Genomic DNA, 18,185 nt, shown 5'->3' with positions numbered 1-18,185 from the left:
ACCAGAGCCCTGCACAACAGTTATATCCATTGTCTGCATCTGCTGCTAACTCCCTATACTACATCCGGGTTACAGGGTAAAAAGTCTTTGGCTGCAAACAGCCTGATCTTGGTGGTCGTACTTCGGTCTCTTAGAAGAACAGTGCCACATTGTGTCTTGTTACGGTGGCCAGCCCCTGCCTCCCAATCTGTGCACAGTGGAGTTGGCCAGAGAGATCCTCCCTACTGCACCCATCATCATGGCATGAGTGGCGGCACAGGGGTGCACCCCAGCGGGACTTTGTCACCGTGCACAAGTTCAAGATGAAACTGTATAGGCCTAGTAGCCACATGCTGACAGGAACGCATGGGTAGCACGCTTTACTGCCACCTCTATAAAGAATGTTCTGACAAGGCAAAACACACTAATGAGTTGGAGATGGGGAATATACACAACTAAACCTGCCAACATCCATAACCTGTCATGAGTGGTTTGCGTCACGTTACTTGAAAATTCAACTTGTATTCAGCCGGAATGCATGGGTAGATTTTCGGGATCAGCAAAACAGGAAGCACTGGATGCACACACACTATTCAAATCATTTTCCGTTGTAATGCATGGGTGGTGAGCTTTGTTGCAATTTGTCTTGGAAAACATTTATTTGCACGATTGCACACTTGGGAAAATAGGTAACTCTAACAAGGCACCAGATATGACACATACATCGATTTTGTTTAACATGCTTTTTGTTTCTTTGACATGATGGTAAGCAATTTCTCTAGGGTTTTAAAGTGTCTACCACACTGTAAAATGATCCCACAAGGTTCTTGTATTCCCCTGGGGCCACTCTTACAGCCAATCCTCTGCCTGTGTTAATGCACAGGCCCTTCTTCCAACTAACCTTCTCCTTCGCCCTGCTCAGGGGTCTCCAGCTCTTCTTGCTCTGCCTTCTCCTTGGTCAGGGTCTCTACCTCTTCTTGCTCCGCCTTCTCCTCAGTCAGGGTGGCCACCTCTTCTTCCGCTGTCTTCTCCTCCGTCAGGGTCTCCACCTCTTCTTGCTCTGCCTTCTCCTTGGTCAGGGTCTCCACCTCTTCTTGCTGCACCTTCTCCTGGGTCAGGGTCTCTACCTCTTCTTGCTCCGCCTTCTCCCTGGTCAGGGTCTCCACCTCTTCTTGCTCTGCCTTCTCCTTGGTCAGGGTTTCCACCTCTTCTTGCTCTGCCTGCTCATGCGTCAGGGTCTCCAGCTCTTCTTGCTCTGCCTTCTCCTTGGTCAGGGTCTCCAGCTCTTCTTGCTGTGCATTCTCCTTGGTAAGAGTCTCCACCTCTTCTTGCTCTACCTGATCATGGGTCAGGGTCTCCAGCTCTTCCTGCTCTGCCTTCTCCTTGGTCAGGGTCTCCAGCTCTTCTTGCTCTGCCTTCTCCTTGGTCAAGGTCTCAACCTCTTCTTGTTCTGCCTTCTCCTTGGTCAGGGTCTTCACCTCTTCTTGCTCTGCCTTCTCATGGGTCAGGGTCTCCGTCTCTCTTCTTGCTGTGCCTTCTCCTCGGTCAGGGTCTCCACCTCTTCTTGTTCTGCCTTCTCCTTGGTCATGGTCCCCACCTCTTCTTCGTGCACCTTATCCTTGGTCAGGGTCTCAACCTCTTCTTGCTCTGCCTTCTCCTTGGTCAGGGTCTCCACCTCTTCTTGCTGCACCTTCTCCTTGGTCAGGGTCTCCACCTCTTCTTGCTGCGCCTTCTCCTTGGTCAGGGTCTCCACCTCCTCTTGCTGCGCCTTCTCCTTGGTCAGGGTCTGCACCTCTTCTTGCTGCGCCTTCTCCTTGGTCAGGGTCTCCATCTCTTCTTGCTGCGCCTTCTCCTTGGTCAGGGTCTCCATCTCTTCTTGCTGCACCTTCTCCTTGGTCAGGGTCTCCACCTCTTCTTGTTCTGCATTCTCCTTGGTCAGGGTCTCCACCTCTTCTTGCTGTGCCTTCTCCTTGGTCAGGGCCTCCACCTCTTCTTGCTCTGCCTTCTCCTTGGTCAGGTTTCCCGCCTCTTCTTCCTGCAGCTTATCCTTGGTCAGGGTCTCCACCTCTTCTTTCTCTGCCTTCTTATGGGCCAGGGTCTCCACCTCTTCTTGCTCTGCCTTCTCCTTGGTCAGGGTCTCCAACTCTTCTTGCTCCACCTTCTCCTTGGCCGGGGTCTCCACCTCTTCTTGCTTTGCCTTCTCCTTGATCGGGGTCTCCACCTCTTCTTGCTCTGCTTTCTCCTGGGTCAGGGTCTCCACCTGTTCTGGCTCTGCCTTCTCCTTGGTCCGGGTCTCCACCTCTTCTTGCTCTGCTTTCTCCTTGGTCAGGGTCTCCACCTCTTCTTGCTCTGCATTCTCCTTGGTCAGGGTCTCCACCTCTTCTAGCTCTGCCTTCTCCTTGGTCAGGGTCTCCACCTCTTCTTGCTGCACCTTCTCCTTGGTCAGGGTATCCACCTCTTCTTTCTCTGCCTTCTCCTTGGTCAGGGTCTCCACCTCTTCTTTCTCTGCCTTCTCCTTGGTCAGGGTCTTCCCCTAGCCCATGCCTGGACCTGTAGTCTCTTCTCTAGGTACATTCTCCTTCACCCAAACATTGGCCTCACTGGTCTCTCCTTTATCTGCTTTAACGGTACGTAAGCCTCTGCTGTCTTCCCTTGGGTTCAGCTTCATGTTTTCAGGAATTCCTTTTTCTTTGGGCTCTCCCAGTCTTAGCAGCCTCCTTCCCAGTGTGATACCTTCTTACAGTTCTTTACAGTCTCCTTTCTGTGTCTACTAACCTTTCCTTCTCAGCCTGTCGTTCTCCCCTCCCACTGGTAACACCATCTTTTGCACTATTAAGGGTTGCATTATTACTTTTCCCTCATGTACTGGTCCTCTCCAAACCGGTCACTTTGTCAAATAAACATGCTGCCAGGATGTTTTGTTTGTCGTAGTTACGTATTCAAATGTAACTACATATGAATACATGGTTAGCTCACCTTATTGCTACTGTCTAGGAAAAGGAACGTCAGGCCAAGCAAAATACACATGGATAAAATGAAGCAGTTTATACACAAATACAAATGCCTATATCCATGGATCAACATGAATGTATTTTCTTTTTATTGTACGCAGCAATCCGCTCAAACTTCACAACAATGCAACAACAAAACAAACCACACATAGGCTTGCACAACAGCACACGACGACTACGGACCGTAAAACACCCCAAGCCCAGCCAATGGACCCCCCGGGCGGAGGCTGCCAACAGCACATCACTGTTCTCTTGCACTGTTCCTGCTTATTCCCACTAACCCACCCCCTCTCCTCCCCTTTTCAGAGCCGCCAGAGCGCCAGGGGACCACTTAGGTGGTGATAGTGCGCGGTACAAATGTCCTTAACATTAACATTAACATACATATATTATTAAAAAGTCAGTTAGTTATTCAAATATTTCTTCACGGTAATGCGTTTTATTGCCATTTTCTTGGAAAATATTTTTGAGCTGGGCAAAACACACTGACATTAGGGAGCAGAGAATATATATACAAATAAACATGCCGACATCATTGACCCAACATGATTTTCTTGTGTCAAAGATTCAGTTACAAATACAAACATTTGTGAACAGGAATATATAGGTGGGTCGCTTTGTTGCCATTTTTATTGAAAAGGTTTTTGGGGCATGGCAAGAACTGCTTCGACAAGTTGTAGTAATAAATTGTGATCTGCTATGATATTCAGTTACGTATGCAAAAGTTTCTCAAACAAAGGCATGGATAGCCTGCTGCGTGGACATTTTTTATCTGGGTGGGCAAAAGGCACATGGATATAATGGTATAGTTCTGTGAATAGGCTGTTATACTTCAAAAAATCACCACTGTAGAAGTTTCAGAGCTCCTAAGCAATATCCACAAATAAACTCTCCAAAATCGGTGGCCCAACATTATTTTCTTGCATTAAACTGTCAGTTACTTATATTCAAATATTTCCACAGGAATCATACATTGTGTTTGATGACTATCTCTGTACATTTCATTCTGTCCTGACAATGTGTCTGGATAACATCCAGTCTTGTGAAAAACATGAACAGCCCAACTTATGTAGCACATGGTAGCTTTGGTCTTTGAAACAGTACCTTTATATTTTACGTTGGATTTAATTTCAATACAAATAAGTTCTAATTTCTATAAAAACAAAGTATTTTTAAATGGTGCCCATTTTAAAATTAAATGTTCGCAAAACGAAATGAGTTTAAAAAAAACTTCCTACATTCAAGAAAACTATATATTCAAAATAACCGCCAAGTTTGCAACATTGCCAAAAGCCTTGGCAAAGTCAATAGTTTAGTCGACGCATAGGATAGGCATTTGCCAGGCACTGTCCAATGGTACCAACTAGCCAGATGATGGCAACAGCTGGAAACTGATGTGACTACCTGGACATATGATGTCCGTGACTGCCAAATGCCTGCACACAAACTAAAAATGTTGGCTTTGCCAATGCTTGTTTTCAATAGGTCTCCAGTGTAAGGAACAGATGCAAGGGCATGTGTATTGCTTATTAATCAAGGTGCACTTGGTTAAAACATTTTTATTACATCAGGAGCTTATTTGCAGCAGCAATTATTCTCAGAAGACTGCTTAGAAATAACACTGGTAGGCACTTTACAGCACAGTTTGATGTTACTTGGTGATCACACTAACTCTTACTGAAACAGTTCCCAAGACTGTGCATTTTGGGTAAGCAGGCGCTGGCAGTGAATCGGAATGGTCATAGAGATCAACATGGCCATGGGCGGTCAGTGGGTGGGTGAATACCAGACCTCACCAGTAGGCTACATGTCCCTCCTCATAGCACATCTGTCTCCTATTTGTACTCCAGTGCAATAGTTTTAGCTTAAAGTTCCATCTTACAGCCAAAACAAAACATTATATAAATAAGTTACATCAGAAACCAACAGAAAAAAACATTTTCAAATATTGAGCTAATGGGTTGAAACTGCTGCAGCGAGTGAATAAAAATGTGGTCTAATATGGTGATCTGTTTAACGTTGCAGTCGGTTACCATATGTGTTGTGTTGGCTGGCATCAGGCAATAGTCTAATCCGGAGTAGCTGTTGTGGCAGAGGGAGTATAATGTGTAGACTCGCCGGTTCATGTGGGTACTATGCCAGGTGACTGTTTGTTGTAAATCAGACATTAGTGCTTGGAGGGTTGATCTTTTTATGGGGTTGAGTGGGTTATTGGATTTGGTCCAGGTCTGGGTCCAGGGTTACGCCCAGGTCCTATTATAGTGAGGTTCCCCATGAATTGGGCGCATTTGGAGAACGTGCATGTAAAAATGGCTGGCGTGTCCATTGTAGGGGAAAAAATATTCAGCAAGGTGATTGGGTGCTGTTGGATCCTGCCTTGTAATAGTGCAAAGCGGCCCTCTCTGTCGGTAGGTGTGTGCTGCACTTGCAGGCTGACCCGCTTGTGTACCAGGAGAGAGATCCCCCGTTTCCCGTGGCTTGGTGAATGTATAGCTATGCCTACCCAACCTCGTGCCAATTTTTCTGCTGGTTTTGTTGACGTGGGTATCTTGTAGGAAAATTATATCTCCATGTATGTCTCTCAAGTAATTGAGCATTTGTCTGCGCTTTATAGGGTGACCTAGCCCTTGGATGTTTAGGGTTACTAGTATGAGTTTAGCCATTGAATTGCTGTATGGGTTGCGCTTGGGAATGGGCCTGTGAGGTCTGCGTTTTGTGGTCTACCAGAACATCTATGCACCTTGAGCCCATCCCTGTCTTTCTCCCAAAGTAAACAACCTGTGGATCAACTTCCACAACTTTTTAGAACTTAGACCTAACTGTGGGCCTATGGTTAGCCAAGAACAGTAGCATTGGGTGGGCCAACCAGCCGGCACTGACCCAATACTTGGCTGAAGAGCCCGTATATGGGGTGGGTGGGAGCAAGTCGGATAATCACCCCCTCTTGCCATATATCCTGTCATGTACCAGTGGGGGGAAAAAAAAAAAACAAAAACAAAAAATCGATAGCCTGTGTAGCAGGGGCCGCTCCGTTGTGCGTCTCACTTTTCCCCGTCCCCTAGGTTGGGTGGAGATATGCTTCTAGAGTGAAGTGGGAGAATGGAAGACCAGGCTCCCGCCCTTCCCCTCTCGCGCTTGGCCTAGAGGATCACGGCCCAGACACCCGCCACGAGAGGAGTTTGCCTATCTACCGGACGACCAAATACCCTGGTACAGGAACATACGGATGTGTCCATCTACCTGCCCAGCAGCCCGCCCTGTCCATGCCGACACCTGCGGCACGAATCAACTCGACTAAACCTACACGTCGTTAGAGATGCCATGATGACCTAGCCAACGGTCAGCACACCTGTGCAAATATACACCAATCTACACGAAGAATATACTCAGTGCTATGACGTAGGCGACAGACATACTCACGGACGTACATCTTTATTATTTTCCACATAGGCTCTCAAAATGCAGAAACGCAAGACGCATCATGAACTTATATAAAACGGCTTGCTCACGCTTCTTCTAAGAGCCATGTACTATAATGAAGAATATAACGAGGACACGATACTGAGGATAAAGCAATATGATACCGTAACCTAAAGCGCCCTGCATCAAACGGTTCCACCTATGCACCAAGCCCAAGTAGGCCGCAGGCAAAAGCTTCCATGAACATTGAATGAGCAAGAACTGGGTTGCTGACCCTGCAAAATGAGCCCGGCGAAAGCACACCGCCAAGGGCACGATGTTGCAATCTCGCACGCTGCAAGCCAACGCCAAGGTCGCACCTGCAAGATAAACCAGGCACACAGTAGGAAAAACAATATTAATTGTGTTGAATTTTGCCTCAAACACGGTCCCACCTCACGTGACAAAGCCAAACCTGACAAGATGCCAAGCCCAGGAGGAAGGAGACGCCTGAATCCCACGTTTCAAGACACAGGAAGATACAATTAAAAGACTCATTGGACATCTGTAGCAGTGGGAGTATTCGACCTCCCAACATATGAATAAATCCTCACATTGTTTACACCTACCCATATTAAAACATTGTTGCAAATGACAGGTGCACCGCGAGCTGGGAACAGCGATAGTCCCAGACTGGGAGGCTCGCGAGCGGACCAATTAGAACATGGGGTTCTTATCACTGACACCATTCACATTGACCAATCCTCAGAGGTCTTCAGGTAACAATTTTCATGTATCAAATTGAAGGGACAGCCCAGGTATACCACCTGACTAACCCTCAGCCACTAACACCGTTCTCTATTTGTGCGCTATACTAACCCTACCACTCGAGTAACCAATCCAGAGTGGAGATAGGTTTTTTGCTAAACTTTCCAAGTGACGCAAGTAGCGCGTCATACTAAGGTAAAAAGGGCCTGCGAGCCCCACGATTGTGTGTGTGTCAGGACGGACACGTACGCTCCTTGACCCATCCCTGCCGTTTTGTCTAATAAACAGCAGAGTCACCTTGCTTCTTGCGTGTGTCTCATACTCTATCTCTTTTGGGATATACGGGAGGAGTTGGGGCCTCCCTGCCCGGAGGTCTGCGGACGGCCCGGCCGACCCCGGCAGAATTTCCCCCCGACAAGTTGGAGGCACTGCTGAGATCTGTTTAAGATCTGCTTTTTTATTTTTACTTTTTCCAGGTAATCGCGTTGCGAGGAGGCCCGGAGGCGCGGCCCCCTCTGCTGTTGCCCCCTTCTGAGGACTACAGGACCATCGCGGAGCTGCGAGAAGACCGGACAGCGCAATCCGGATATTGGCCCTCAGGAGCCGGTTGAGAAGTATCCCGCCCGCGGTTGGCGAGTGTCCAGACGTGGTCCAGACGAGGGGAGGTGGCGAGCCGCTTGGAGGGGTGCACGCAGTCGTGCGGCCCCGCATCAAGAGAACTTGGTGAGCATGTCACGCACAACAAGCAATGTGAAATTGTGAGGGAGGGGGGAGGAATTAAATACGGGAGGTGGGAGGTGTTGCACTGGTGAGCGGCGAAGGTTTGATAATTTTGTGTTGGCAATGGAATGAATGGTAGCCGAACGAGTGCGAGAGCAATCGGCTACGTTGCGCGAGAGAGGGGGGGTGGAGCACGAAAACATCACGTGCGGCCGCTCGTAGACACTGATTGGCCTAGGTCGCGACTACGTGTAAGGGTGTGTGTGTGTGTGGTTTCCTACGATTTGGCATTTATTGATCAATGAGTAGATGAGGATCCCTATTGTTCGAGCAAGAAACTCGATAGGTAGATGACGTTTCCCTGTAGGCGGTAGCTAGTTAGTTGCCCAATACGGAAGATAATTGGCTGGTCAAGCCCTCCTGTCGAGGGGCGTATTACACGCGAGGCGACGCAGCGTGCGCAGTCCGATTATATTATTGATTACCTTGTTCCAGGAGTGACAGGAAGACAGCTGTGAGGTTAACGGGGGTAGATTGCAAGTGTATTTTAAACTTAAAGAATATATGAAGAATTTACCAGTAGCTCGAAGAGATCGGTGACGTCACCAGTAGGGCTTTCATAGGATATCCCGAGCACAAGGCATCTTTCTTTCTGAGAGTGGTGGGGAAGAGAACTGTGGTAAGGGAGTGGAAACGGAGATAAACGGTAATGAGTTGATCGGGGAAAGGCGAAACGGGGGACGTGGCTGCGCACGGAGAACGCCGGCCACGGCAAGTGTAGAAGAAGGAGGAGGAGCAAGTGAAAATAGGACGACTGTATAAGAACGTCATAAGGGGTACGCAGCCGCAGGGGGCTACGTGCGCCTCGGCCACAGGGGGCCGTAAGGGTGTCGTGTAAAGGAAGACAGACAGAAGAAAATATACAAATGTAAATACTATATTCTTATAATTTTCCTTAAGCGGACTATCGCAAGTCCCCAAACTTATGGGGCCAGGTAACGATAAAAGGTTGTATATTGTAAACTGCTAGTGAGATAACCGCTACCAGATAGGGGAAGGGTAACAAGTGGAGCGCTACTATGTCATACGGGACAGGATCGGGAGGGTGGGGGAACACCCTCACTACCCCACTACAACACATATGTACCACACTGTCACCCCATAGGGAGAAACTGATTAAGTATAGCATAGAATGGACCCAGGGAACAGACAACAAAATGATAACACTGTGGCCGCCTAATGGTAGCTTCGATCCATATGGCCAACATTCACTTTTAAACCATCTGCATAATACATACAAAGGGAAGAAGTTGGCAAACCACGTGGAGGTGTTTAACTTATGGAGGATGTTCCAAGGGTCCCGACCAGGACCAAATGGAATGTTCACTGTGGGGGAAATACCGGAAGAGAAAGAGATTAAGGAGGAAGGAGAGGATGGGAAAAAGGGGAGTGAAGACCCAAAGAACACGGGGAACGGACAAGAGGGAGGAGAAAAAAATAATACATCAAATGAAATAAAAAAGGAACCGAGCAACGATATACCCCTAGCAAAGGGAGTGAAAACAGAGGGAGGGGGGTTGTACCCTTTAAGGGAGTTAGGAGAAATAGGAAGAGGTCAGTTAAGGGCGGCTGAGGGGTACTCGAACCCGGCATACAGCCCTCCACCATATGTGGCTCATAGGAAGATGCCAGCAGGGGAGGGGAGGACTGGAGAAGAACAAACTGTGGAAATAGGAAATGATGAGTGGGTAGCTGCACAGATACTATTAAAATTACGAGGTTCATTAACAGGAGAAGAGAAGGAGGTAGTAAGGAAAACAGACGAGGATAATACCAGGGAGAGTGAAATGAGGGGGGAAGAGCTGTTACGACAAAAGGAAGAGATTTTGGAGGAACGACTAGCAGAGTTAAGGGATGAGCAGAATGAATTGATCAAACAGCTCGAGAGGGAGGAAAGAGAGAGAGCGAGGAAAAGGAAAGAAGGTAAGAACGAATTGGAAAAAATAAGGGAACGATCTGAGGAGCAAAGGAGAGAAGCTGAAAGGGTAAAAGCAGCAGCAGAAAGGGTATCAAGAGCAGTGCTGCGAGAAAAGAAAAGGGAAGAAGAAGAGAAAGAAAGAGAAATGGCAATGTGGAAGAGGAGATTACTATCAGAAACGACTAAGAAATACGAAGAAGGGAGGGTGATAGAGAGTATATTAGAAAGGGAAAGGGTGAAATGGGAAAGGAAGAAAGAGGATGAAAGAATACTGGAACAGATGAGTAGTGAAGTAATGGAGGAATTAAAAAGGAAAAGGGAGGAAAATGGTAGGGAGATGGAGGATAGAAATGAAGGAGAAAGAGAAGATAGGAGAAGGGAGAGTGAAGTATGGGGGGATGTATATAGAAACACAGAAGTAGCAACAACATCAGCGCAAAGGGGGGCAGTTGATAAAGGAGAAGAAGGAGAACTGGACCTAATAGACTTACAAACAGTAACAATCAAGGGGAAAAAGACCGAGTGGGGGTTGCCGTTTATGACTGACTTTTGTAGTGAGGAAGAAGAAGGAGTGGAGAAGGAAGGAAGAAACAGTGAACGGGAAAGCCTAGATAAACTATACATCACCCGGACCAACACAGACTCACCATGGATCCGTAGGAGAAAGGATGAGCTGGAGAAAAGTGAGGAGGGAGAGCAAGGAATAGCGGAAAGACAGACACATGAGGCCGCACCGTCCCCATCACGCCCTCTCCCATCGCACTCTACATGCTCAACCACCTCACGCTCGTTACGCACAATAAAACTTGCGCCCTTCACAGACGAACTGACACCCTATGCATGTCGGCTTAGGGACCTCCCTAGACGCAGACAGGAAAGACGAATACACATGCCCACATTAAATACAGGAAATGATGGAAGAAGGGGAAAAGGTGGAGAAGAAAGAGTTACGAGCAGCGGAAATACGGATGAAATTGACGATGTAGAAGAAAGGGAAGAAGAGGAAGGGTGTGAGGACTCAATTTTATGGAACACAAAGGGTAAAACGAGACATAACTTAATGCCACTTCTGGAGAGGGGAGGGGTTAGACCACAGTATGTCCCTTGGAAGCATACAGACAAAGAAAATATAAAATGCAGGCTCCCATCATTAAGTGGAGGTGCGGGTAAGTGGATATATGAAATGGAAAAACACACCGCAGGACAGAAAGTGGCAGTAGGAGATGTAAAGGGCCTTCTAATATCGATATTAGGGCATGCAGCGGATGAGATTTGGAAGAGAGCGGGATTCCCTGGGGTAACAATAACAAACACATCGCATGATGGGGCACCATTCGCAAACTGCAGACATGCACTATGGCAGGCACTGAGGGTACAGTACCCAGACACATCAGACATAGGAGCAATTACCTCCCGCAAGATGCGTGAGAACGAAGATCCTGTTGATTATATCCAGGAAATCCAAGAGAAGTGGCGCATGGAAACTAGAGAACAATGGGACAAAACACCAGCAATATTTTATCATATACTAGTACAAGGGCTCCCAGAAGGAGTTCAGAAACAACTAAAGAAAGTAGTGGGAATGGAAGCAAAAGCATGGCCAGAAATACAACTGACTATAGTGCATCATTGCAGGACATGGCAAGGAAAAATGAAACAAAAGGAAGAGGACAGGAAAACGGAAGAGGCTAAACTAGTACAGAAAAAGCTTACTAAATACACAATGGAAGGGGCATTAATAACTACGCCTACAACAATGACCCAAAACCCCACACAAGTAGTGGCTGCACAAGATTCCTCCCAAACTCCACCTTCACAGACTATAACACAACAGGTGCCGCCACTCCAACCATACACGACCAACATGGGAGGAGGATACCCAATGCCAGGAGCTGGGTATTATAATTGTAACAGGGGGAGAGGAGGAATTATGAGAGGGAGAGGATACGGATATAACACCCAACAGCAGGTGGGAGGACTTAGAAATTCCTACCCCACAGGACAACCAGAATACCAGGACAACACAGGGAGCTTTCCATGGCAGAGTAGGGAACCACCGGTGTGTTGGAGTTGTGGACTATTAGGGCACATGTCACGCACGTGTAGAGTTAGACCAGGAACACCATCATGGAGTGAACAGGGACAACCAAGGCCCTCACAGGAACAGCAGGGCATACAGCAACAGCAGACGTTGCAACAGGGAAATGAACAGCAACAACTAATAACACAACAACAGCCACAGACATATTCACTGCCGCAACAACAGGTAGCGATAACACAACAACCCCAAGTACAACAAACACAACTGGGTAGAGTGACGGTCCTGGGACACAACCCTTACACAGGAAATGGCCAATCGTTGTACCCTCAATAGGACAGCCCACAGACGGCCTTGGTGTGTCCCATCCTGTCAGTAACACCTAATAGTGCGGAGGAACCACGCATAGAGGTAACGATCGGTGACAAAAAATTATCATTCCTTGTTGACACCGGGGCGACCCGGTCTTGCATAAGGGAAGATAAATTTAAGATGTCAGGCGAAGCCATGAACACCCAAGGATTCTCTGGGGCTAGAGGGTTGGTTCCGTTTACTGATAACATTCCCTTATCTATAGGAGATTATGACCTGTCAGTTCCACTTCTATATTATAGTGCCTCACCTGTAAATATACTGTGGAGAGACATAATGAACAGGTTGAATATGACGATCTCCTTTACTGAGGACGGCATAATTTGCTCTACTCCAGGGATTAACATGCTCACAGCACGACAGATTATGCAAGCATACTGCGGACAGACAGCGATTAGGGCGGAGCCAGTAGATGGCGAACTCTTCCAGTACGGGACAGACATGGCATTTGCATGGATGCCAGGGATAGAAGGAAAAATATGGAGGAGGCCAGCAGCCTATCTGTTCAGACCAGAAACACCAGTTAATGAACCAGAAGGAAAGGTGGTTCCAGTGGACATTGAGAGCATTATAGCAACAGCTGATTACATTGCTGTACATGCCCAAGACAGAGAAGGAAGAGCATGGAGGGCAGTGATAGCACTAGCAGAAGGATGTAGGCTCACCCAGGTGTCAGATGAGGAGCTGTTCTCAGAAGAAAAGGAGGAAGGTGAAATGGTGTTTATGATGAGTATGGAAATATGGCTAAGGGTGGCGTACAAACAAGTAGCACAGAAAATTGCAATGGCACTTGAGGTACCCGCATGCACCCCAGTCCCCTTCTTTAAGGAGGATATGACAAAGGTACCCACATCATTGTGGACTACTAGCCCCTATGACGTGGGGTGCATAAAAAGTATAGGGGGAGTAAGGATAAAATTGAAAAAAGGTGCAATACTCCCCAGAGTGAAACAGTACCCGCTATCAAAAGAAGCAGATGAGGGCATATATGAAACCATAACGGCCCTTATAAATAATGGCAGATTGGTCCCCTCAGAATCACCATGTAACACGGCTGTATACCCAGTGCGCAAGGCTAAAGGGGGGTCTTGGCGCTTCATGCAGGATCTCAGGCCCTTGAACAACATAGTAGAAGCAGAATATCCCATAGCAGCAAACCCGGCCACAATCTTGTGTGGCATTCCAGCAGAAGCATCACGATTTACAGTGATCGACCTTAAAAATGCTTTTTTCTCAATACCATTGCACCCAGACTCACAAGATCTGACAAGCTTCACGTACAGAAACACAAAGTGGAAACACACCAGATTGCCACAAGGGTATTGCGAATCACCCTCAATTTTCAACAGAGTAATACAGATGGATTTGGATAACAATGAAGTGGAAAGCACAGTGTTGCAGTATGTGGATGACATAATAATTTGCAGTACAAACGAAAGAACATGCAGAGAGGACTCATTAAAGATGTTGACAATATTGGCTGAGAAAGGTTACCAGGTAGACATGGAAAAGCTACAGTACTGTCAAGAACAGGTACTTTACATTGGTCAGCTCATATCCCAACATGGAAGAAGGATTGCACCACAAAGAGCACAGGCCATTTCAAACACTCCAGTACCACAAACAGTGAGGGAACTGCAGCAGTTCCTGGGGCTGTGCAACTACTGTAGAGCATGGGTATTTGATTACAGTTCATACATAGGACCCCTGCTTGAGGCGTTAAAGGAAGCTAATAAAGGGGAGAAAAAGCTGGGGTGGACGATGGAAATGAAAGAGGCTTTTGATGAATTGAAAGATGCGATATCAACTGCTCCGGTACTGGCATCCCCAGACTATGAGCGACAATTTTTTATATTTTCACATTGCGACTCAGCAGTAATGAAAGCAGTGTTGGCTCAAAAAACAAGCATGGGCTACAAACCAGTAGCATTTTACAGTGGCCACTTAGATCCTGTGATGTTAGGTCATTTCCCTTGCGAACAAGGTCTCGCTGCAGCTGCTTTTGCGGTAGAAAAAGCATCAGCAATAACCATGGGGTGCCCAACTACACTGTTTGTGGAACATGCACTATTTGCAATATTGAATAAACCTAAGTCTACCCTAACCACGCAGAGGGCATCAGGTTATGAGATCATCCTATCCAGAGCTGAACTATCAATTGTTAGATGTAGCACGGACAACCCTGCAAGGTTCCTAGCAGAAGTACTTGAGGAAGGAGATTATGCCCACGATTGTACGCAAATAACTGAAATGTACTCATGTACTAGAAAGGTTGAAGAAAACGCACTAGAGGGAGGTGAGCTCCTGTTCATTGATGGGTCATCAACTATCGACCAAAGGGATGGTATAAGGAGGACTGGGGCAGCAGTGGTAAAAATGATGGAGTACCGGTGTGTGTGGCAATGAAATGTGTACAATTACCACAGCATTATTCTGCTCAAGCAGCAAAATTGATTGCACTGATCTTGGCATTGAGGGAAAGCTTTGACAAACGAGTGACCATATACTCCGACAGCGCGTATGTTACATCCACTGTCCACTCAGGGCTGTCGAAATGGAGAAGAAGAGGGTTTAGGAGAGCTGATGGCACTCCAGTGCAACATGCCCTCCTATTGGCTGAACTAATTGAAGCAATAAATGACCCCCAACAATTAGCTTTGGTCAAATGCACCGCACACACCAATGGTGAAGACCACATCTCAAAAGGGAATGCAGCAGCAGACGCACATGCAAAGTATGCTGCATACTTTGGTGAGATATGGAACCCCCCAGAGTCACAGAGAGGGAGAGGGAGGGGAATGGCTAAGAAGATGTTGATAAGAGAAGGGTACACCCATCTCCCAGCCACACAGATTATGGAGCTACAAGAGGCTGCACCAATGGCCGAAAAAGAAATATGGGTAAAAAGAGGATGCACAATGTGACCAACCGACGCACTATGGCGCCAGGGTGACACTGGAAAGGTTGTAATACCATTGGCACTTTTGAACACCGCCCTGAGCCAACTACATTACCCAGCCCACACAGGCAAGGAAGTAATTGCAGCACGAATTAGGGAAGACTGGTTCTGCCCCGAGTTAAATTCTCATGTGTCAAATTTTATCAGCAATTGTCTCACATGTTAACAGTTTACGGCCGGCCACACTTTGAAGGTGATAAGAGGTACTATACCCCGGCCAGAGGGACCGTTCCGGCATCTCCATATTGACTATGTTGATATGATCAACGTATGTCAAGGAAATAGGTATATGATTGTAGTAGTATGCCCATTTTCAAGATGGATTGAAGCAGAGCCCTGTTCACACCCAGATGCATTTAGAGCAGCTAAATTCCTAGTGAGGGAGGTCTTCCCCAGGTGGGGAGTGTGTGAGGTATTAAGGTCAGACAATGGCCCACATTTCACAAACGAAATGTTCCAGCACATTACATCCTTGCTGAACATCAAGCACAAATTTGCATGCGCATACCACCCACAGGCCAACGGTATATGTGAAAGCCTGAATGGCCTACTAAAGGAGGCAATTGCAAAGATACAGCAAACAACAAAGAAGAGTTGGTTGTATTGCCTTCCATTAGCCCTATTTGAGCTAAGGAATAGACCAGGGTCCGACCACCACCTCACCCCTCACGAGGTGGTTACCGGACGTCAAATGCGCCTTCCCCTAACGCCAACATCAAGAGCATTTACCGACCACGAGAGTACTGCGAGTGTTCTTGGTGATGAAATGTACCAATATGTGTCTTCTTTGATTACTAGTGTAGTGTTTGTGTCTCAACAGCTCGAGCGCACGCGGGCGGGTCTAACAACAATCAACAAGAAGACGTGGATAAAGAATTGGAAAAGGAAAGACTGTGTAAAGTTGCTAAAGGTGACCACGTACTACTTCGCAATTTCAACAGAAAGTGGAACAGTCCACGATTCACTGGCCCCCATCTGGTAGAGGAGGTATCAACGAGAGCAGTAAAGCTACAGGACAAACGTGCCTGGAACCACCTACACGACGTAAAGATCTACAAACTCCAGACCCGCCCCAACGCCACCGACAGGGCCACTGGAAGAACAACGACAGCGTCACCAGTGGAGGAAGAGACTTCTACCACAACTAACGGCCTAAGTGTCCCTGAACCCTGCCACCCCCCAGATTCCCCAGAGACAACTATTAGAGAAAAAAGGGGTGACCCCATATCGCCCACCCCATGGTTACACGATCAAAGGGTAAAGAGACTTCCGCCAGCTGAACCCCAAACCCTCTGCCCATTGACCCCCTGCCCACTGTAGTAACAATTGAACTGAAGGACACTGTTTTGGCACATATACACATGTATACACCTGAATGTTCTCTTTCTTTTCTCTCGCACATGCAGGTAAAGCGTATTATTGTACTGCTAAGAAAGTAGATAACTAACTAATTCACTGCCCATGAGTAGATGTTACCCTCAGACGATAGTTACCTGGAAGAATTGTCACACCAATTTGTATATGAAATAAAACGGCCAACGTACCTGAAAGGAAGGAGGGTACGTGTCTACTACACAGCATTCCTCTTGGCCATAGAACATTCAATGCCCCACTTCCAACCATACTTGCCTGCCCTAAGAGATAGATCGCTTAGATTGGCGTGGGAACAGCTCTTCGCCTGGGCACTGAATGACTACTTGATAGGGAGAGCTTAATAACAATAACTAACCTTAATAACGAGCATATTAAGAATTTTCAGGCGGGCAACTGTAACGTCGCAAGAATAAGCTGCCGGACTGCAGCAAGGTAAGAGCAAAATGCCGGTGAAATTAGCATTTGTAATAAAATTGATAGGGATTTTAATAATCACCGGGTTCCTGGCTGCCTCTGTATGGCAGTACAGCTATGCTATTGATATTATTGCTGTACCCAAACCTAATATACCCCCACCCCCAGCTGCAACAGGTGTTATGTCAGGTGGTACTAGTAAAACCCCACACCAGGAAAATAGAGTTAAACACAGCACATACTCAGATAATAAAGGCATTGACAACTATGTACAAGATTCAGCACACGTCTCTAACAACATGTGGTACCAACACATGACCAAAATAGGCAAGCAGACAACAGAAGACAGCTGCTACGTTTGCTCATTGATCCCATACGCCATGAGCGCTTCTCGAACATTTGTTGCTACGGAGATAGAGGGAAAAATAGCACGATGTATAATATACCTGGCACTGTTCCAGACGAAAGGGAAATTTCAAGGGACAGTGGTGCATCTGGTGTGGAAAACACGAGATACATATCCATATGAAAACAACTTCCTCAAGACTTATTTGAGTTACCACAAGAGCAGTTTACATGCTGAAGGATTCAAATACATAACAAGTGGTCCTGAAAAAGGAGAAACAAAGAAGGTAACACTGCAGTACCTACCATGTGATTGGTACGCCACTGAAGTCCCTGGTATAAACGGATGTTGGGAAAGACCACTGATGATAATAACAGGGAAGGTGTACATGGACAACAGATGGGACATAGGAGTGGTTGGCAGCAACATGGTAACAAGAGAAAATATTTCAACTATTGATGGACATAACCATAGATGCTGGATGACTTGGATCAAGTACGTACCCATGCTCACGTGGATGGAGAAGGATGAAGACCCAATAACAATACTGCCTTTAACTGCGCCTAAGGTATGCTACCAACATAAAGGAGAGGTGGATGTAGGATACAATACCAACTGTGAAAGCGTGATGGAGTTACCTGAGGGGGGAGCAGGAACAGCAGTAGTAATGGACCATTACTGGGCCTGTGGAGACAAGGCGTATCACACACTGCCCCCTTTGTGGAATGGTGTATGCACTATAGTACACGTTAATGTACCATCACTAGTGGTACCCCAGAAGCATGTGAATATGGCGAATTTCCCCAAGATGGATGAAGGGAACAAAA

General features: G+C 46.9%; 1 protein-coding gene across 1 annotated transcript in view; it reads right to left on the bottom strand.

Moving 5' to 3' along the window:
• Nucleotides 1-875: 875 nt before the first annotated feature.
• Nucleotides 876-18,185, bottom strand: part of LOC138579949 (uncharacterized abhydrolase domain-containing protein DDB_G0269086-like) — a 34,122-nt gene continuing 16,812 nt past the window's right edge. Inside the window, exons 4-5 of the mRNA XM_069650172.1 lie at nucleotides 1,514-2,512; nucleotides 876-1,472 (exon numbers count right to left, since the gene is read on the bottom strand). Of these exons, the coding sequence (XP_069506273.1) occupies nucleotides 876-1,472; nucleotides 1,514-2,512 (1,596 nt within the window). The remainder of the gene's footprint in view (nucleotides 1,473-1,513; nucleotides 2,513-18,185) is intronic.

Source organism: Ambystoma mexicanum, chromosome 3p, assembly GCF_040938575.1.
Source record: "Ambystoma mexicanum isolate Mex_15411 chromosome 3p, UKY_AmexF1_1, whole genome shotgun sequence".
Classification (NCBI taxonomy): Eukaryota; Metazoa; Chordata; class Amphibia; order Caudata; family Ambystomatidae; genus Ambystoma; species Ambystoma mexicanum.
Note: the sequence above shows the minus strand (reverse complement) of the source record. Positions and strands in the feature narration are given on the sequence as shown.